The sequence below is a fragment of the Bison bison genome, unplaced genomic scaffold, assembly GCF_000754665.1.
Source record: "Bison bison bison isolate TAMUID 2011002044 unplaced genomic scaffold, Bison_UMD1.0 scf7180017864529, whole genome shotgun sequence".
In the NCBI taxonomy this organism is placed as follows: Eukaryota; Metazoa; Chordata; class Mammalia; order Artiodactyla; family Bovidae; genus Bison; species Bison bison.
This window is the reverse complement of record NW_011495079.1, coordinates 3972550-3977900: the sequence shown is the minus strand read 5'-3', so window position 1 is coordinate 3977900 and position 5351 is coordinate 3972550. Positions and strand designations below refer to the sequence as shown.

General features: G+C 35.9%; 1 protein-coding gene across 3 annotated transcripts in view; it reads left to right on the top strand.

Annotated features, from left to right (window-relative positions):
• Window positions 1–5351, top strand: part of UHRF1BP1L (UHRF1 binding protein 1-like) — a 93799-nt gene that overhangs the window by 75066 nt on the left and 13382 nt on the right. For all 3 annotated transcript variants that reach the window (XM_010831588.1, XM_010831589.1, XM_010831590.1), the window contains 2 exons: window positions 2940–3193; window positions 3505–3613. In XM_010831588.1, coding sequence (XP_010829890.1) covers window positions 2940–3193; window positions 3505–3613 — 363 coding nt within the window. The remainder of the gene's footprint in view (window positions 1–2939; window positions 3194–3504; window positions 3614–5351) is intronic.

The window sequence follows — 5351 nt, the reverse complement described above, 5'->3', positions numbered from 1 at the left end:
CACGCCAGGCCTCCCTGTCCATCACCAACTCCCGGAGTTCACTCAGACTCATGTCCATCGAGTCAGTGATGCCATCCAGCCATCTCATCCTCTGTCATCCCCTTCTCCTCTTGCCCCCAATCCCTCCCAGCATCAGAGTCTTTTCCAATGAGTCAACTCTTCGCATGAGGTGACCAAAGTACTGAAGTTTCAGCTTTAGCATCATTCCTTCCAAAGAAAAGGCTATGGTTTTTCCAGTAGTCATGTATGGATGTGAGAGTTGGACTGTGAAGAAAGCTGAGCGCCGAAGAATTGATGCTTTTGAACTGTGGTGTTGGAGAAGACTCTTGAGAGTCCCTTGGACTGCAAGGATATCCAACCTGTCCATTCTAAAGGAGATCAGTCCTGGGTGTTCTTTGGAAGGAATGATGCAAACGCTGAAACTCCAGTACCTTGGCCGCCTCATGTGAAGAGTTGACTCATTGGAAAAGACTCTCCAGTGACTGAACTGAACTGATTTGCTTTGTTTCACCTTGTTTCTAACTGTAGAAATTATTTTGAAATGCCTTGTATGTAGGGGTTATACAGGCAGTGCTATCTAATACCTTATTATTTTTTACAGCTGTCTTGGTTTAAAAATAAAATAACAAGAAAGAAAGGAAAGGAAAAGAGAATAAAGGGAAAAGGAGAAAAAACTAGTTTAGCTTGAACTTTTAAGACAGTAATAAACCATGTGAACAATGATTGTAATTTGATCTGCAGTTTATATACACTGTCACTCTGACATAAACAGTTAAAATTATAAAGTTCTTTTTGGTTTTGTTTTAGTTTTTCTATAATAATGTGTAGAGTTTGGATCCCTTTAATGGGAAGCCTTTTTAAAGTTTCATGGCGTAAGAGGTAGTAGGGAGGAGTGATTTTGTTTTATCTCTGCTCTAAATACTTTTTTTGTTCGAAATGATTTATGGCTCTCAGGTCCCTGGAGTGAGTATATCTGTGTGTCCGTGTGTGTGTGTGTAGATAGACATATGTAGTTATAATATAGATAGATAAAAGGCAAAATAAAATCACAACTACCAAGTTGTTTGTTTTGAATTGTTCTTACTGTTAAATAGACAAGTTAGTTAACTCTTGGTTTTCTTGGTACAGGAAAGAACATTAACCATTATGAATTTGTGTCCATTTCTTTTACCTTCTATTTTAAAAAATTAAAAATACATGAGTTCTTAATTGTTGAGAGGTTTTTTTTTTTGCTTTTTGTCCACACCATGTGGCTCGTATTCTCTGATCTGGGATGGAACCTGGCCTCTGGCAAGTGTTATCCAGTGGACCACCAGGAGAAGTCCCTGGGAGTCCTTTTGAACTCTTCTGATATCTATACTATTTATTTTGAATCTTAGCAAGTAGTGCTAGCATTAATTAAATGTCATTTTTTATCTGAAATAAAAGTTTTAAAACAACTCTCCACTTTGTTTTGTGTAAGGAGATCTATCCTTGGTGCATAAACATACCTATCTTTAATTTCTTTCTCCCTTCTCCCTTTCATAAATATGTATACATTTGACTTCTGTAAGACTAAAGTATTCACATACATACTGAGGGAAAATAAACATCTTTTCATCATGAATTTGATTAGTGGGGTCTTCTTATATGGGCCCATGGGACAGATAACTTGGAACCTCAATAAATGAAATAGCTTCACCTTTCCAGAACAGTTTGTTTTTATCTCATGGGTTCTATGAATTGTGAAACTGACTGTATTTTCCCTTTGCTATTAGAAAGCTATTTTTGGTCTATCTTTGGCTCAGAAATTTAAATAATGTATTTTGAGTTAGTAATCATACCACCTATCTTTACTTTTCCATTACCTGCTTATTTTTTAATTCTGATTGTGCCATGTGCGTGTTGCCTCTTATTCTTTTTGAAGCTAGATAATGTCAAATAAAAATATTTATTTACCATGAGGGCTGATTCACTTAAGTAGTTCCACTAGGAACTTTTATTTTTAAAGCTATTCTATGGGTGTTTTATTGAAATTAAACAACATTTTTTGAACTTGAGTCCTTATAGCTGTGTAATCTACCTCAAATTCTTTTTGGGAAAAAGGCCAAGGCATAAGTAAATATAAATATAAACATAAACATATCTGTATTTCCTTTGGTATAAATGTAGTTTTAAGATTGTAATTCAACAGTAACATTTTAATGAGGTCTTCTCTATTTTCCTTTCCAGTTATTTAAGGGCTTGATATTCATAAAAAAAAACAAACAAAACTTGATATTCATAAAAAAAACAAACAAAACTTGAGGCTTTTGTCACTTCTTAAGAAGTGGCTTAAGTCACTTTAAATGCCATGACTATTTCTTCATCGCAATTGTCTGTTATATTATAAATGTATAGACATGTACACACTCAGACACTCAAAATACCTGAGTTATGAATCATGTCAGATTTATATTGTGGCATGTTTTTGCATGTTACAAACAAATAAAAAATATAGACAGCATTATTGCAGTAGAAGATTGTCTATAAAAATGGAAATTAGGGAAATTAGGATTGAATATGTGTTATATTACTCAGTTATATCCAACTCTTTGCAACCCAAATGGACTGTAACCTGCCAGACTCCTCTGTTCATGGAATTATCCCAGCAAGAATGTTGGTAGGGGTTGCCATGTTTTCTTCCAGGGGATCTTCTGATCCCTTTCAGGGATCTAACTCTAATCTCCTGGGGCTCCTGCATTGGCAGGCAGAATCTTTAGCACTCAGTGACCTGGGAAGCCATGTGTTACATATGAACTGTAAATATCATTTAAATTAAGAATACATATTAAAATTTTAATCTATTATTGCTTTAATACTATTCAAAGTGACAGTGACCTGTTAATGACAAATAATTGAGAGTGACATTTTTGAGTTGTAATACAAAGTTACAATTTTTATTTGTTCTTTTTTCATAGGTTCAGATCATAAAGCTGTAATTCATTCTAAATCCTCTCCTGAGATTACTCTGAGATTTGAAAGTGGGCCTGGTGCTGTAATACACTCTTTGCTTGCAGAAAAGAATGGATTTCTGCAATGCCATATAGAAAACTTCAGCACTGAGTTTCTTGTGTCTTCTCTTATGAATATTCAACATTTTTTGGAAGATGAAACAGTTGCAACAGTGATGCCCATGAAAATACAAGTTTCTAACACAAAAATAAATTTAAAAGTATGTTAACAAATATTTTTATATTTTCATTTTATAAATGTTCATTTAGCCAACTGGACTTTGATTCATGCCTAACAATATGAACTTGTTGGTCCTTGTGGTGATGGTGTAGAGATTCTTCTTAGAAATTAGAAAATATCAAAATAGAATGGGGAATTTTCTCTATCAACTAAAGCGTATTAAAGATATATTTCTAACTCATTAAAATATTTTTGGCAGAAGTAGTGTTTAAGAAAATGATTAATTGAAAATGATTGATTTTATCTTTTACTTCAGTAGCAACATGCCAATACTATTTCTCTTTCCCGTAGGATGACAGTCCTCGTAGTAGTACAATATCCCTTGAACCGGCTCCTGTGACTGTTCATATTGATCATCTCGTGGTAGAGAGAAATGATGATGGCTCTTTTCATATCAGAGGTATATACGAAAACAGTTTAAGTGAACACCTACTGAAATTTGAAATTGTTTACATGCTGATTATTTTTTTGACTCGTACTTTTTATATACTATTTTATATTTATGTACGTATGTAGTAGTAGATGATTGAGGGACACTTAGTACCTTGTGATAAAATATCATCCATCTATGAGCTTCTACCTCAGAAATAACTCATCTACAATTGATTAGTATCTATTCTACAAATGTGTTTTGAATGAAATCCTTCCTGGGTTAATTCATGCTTCTACTTTTCAGTGAACCCTTCTACATAACCTCATGTGACTTCTTAAAATTCTTTAGTACTTACTTGCCACACATTAGTTACTTTATAGTATATTACTGTGTATTTAGTTCTGCTTAACTTCTGTATCTCCATCCTAATAAGATTTTTAAGGTCTCTAATGTAAGGACTATGTCTTATAAGGTAGTGTGGAAAGAGCTTGAATTGGTAGACTTAGGTGTTCTAAATTTCACTTTATTAATTGAGGGTGAAATGTGAGGGACTGAAAAGAGGCAAACTAGAAAACTCTGTAGCCAAAAACCATGAGACAACTATTGCTGAGGTGGAATCAGTTTCTGGGGAACCCTTGTTTCAAGAGTCTTCCTCTCTGAAGTTGGGGAACAGCTACAGCAAACATAGAAGTCATACCAAAAAAGATTAAAACGGCAGCCTCATTACTGATAAAAGCTCAGGCGAAGATAGCTTTGGTGTGAGAAGATAGGCTTGCTGTGTGGCTATTGCTCCCAGATACTTTTAAGATCTCCAAACTTCAAGTCTTATCTTGTAAGAAAGCAGAACAGAGTGTTCTAGTACTTCAGAGTACTGAAGAAAAGTTGAGACTTTTAAAGAAATATAATTAATATCCTCAAAGAGATGATAGGATTTTAAACTCAAACAGGAACAAGCTTTTATGGAAAATAACTGCTTCAGTTCAGTCACTCAAAGGCGTCCAACTCTTTGCGACCCCATGAATTGCAGCACGCCAGGCCTCCCTGTCCATCACCAACTCCCACAGTTCACTCAAACTCATGTCCATTGAGTCGGTGATGCCATCCAGCCATCTCATCCTCTGTTGTCCCATTCTCCTCCTACCCTCAATCCCTCCCAGCATCAGAGTCTTTTCCAATGAGTCAACTCTTCGCATGAGGTGGCCACAGTACTGGAGTTTCAGCTTTAGCATCATTCCTTCCAAAGAAATCCCAGGATTGATCTCCTTTAGAATGGACTGGTTGGATCTCCTTGCAGTCCAAGGGACTCTCAAGAGTCTTCTCCAACACCACAGTTCAAAAGCATCAATTCTTTGGTGCTCAGCTTTCTTCACAGTCCAACTCTCACATCCATACATGACCACTGGAAAAACCATAGCCTTGACTAGATGGACCTTTGTTGGTAAAGTAATGTCTCTGCTATTGCATATGCTATATAGGTTGGTCATAACTTTCCTTCCAAGGAGTAAGCGTCTTCTAATTTCATGGTTGCAGTCACCATCTGCTGTGATTTTGGAGCCCCCAAAAATAAAGTCTGACACTGTTTCCACTGTTTCCCCATCTATTTCCCATGAAGTGATGGGACCGGATGCCATGACCTTCGTTTTCTGAATGTTGAGCTTTAAGCCAACTTTTTCACTCTCCTCTTTCACTTTCATCAGGAGGCTTTTTAGTTCCTCTTCACTGTCTGCCATAAAGGTGGTGTCATCTGCATATCTGAGGTTATTGA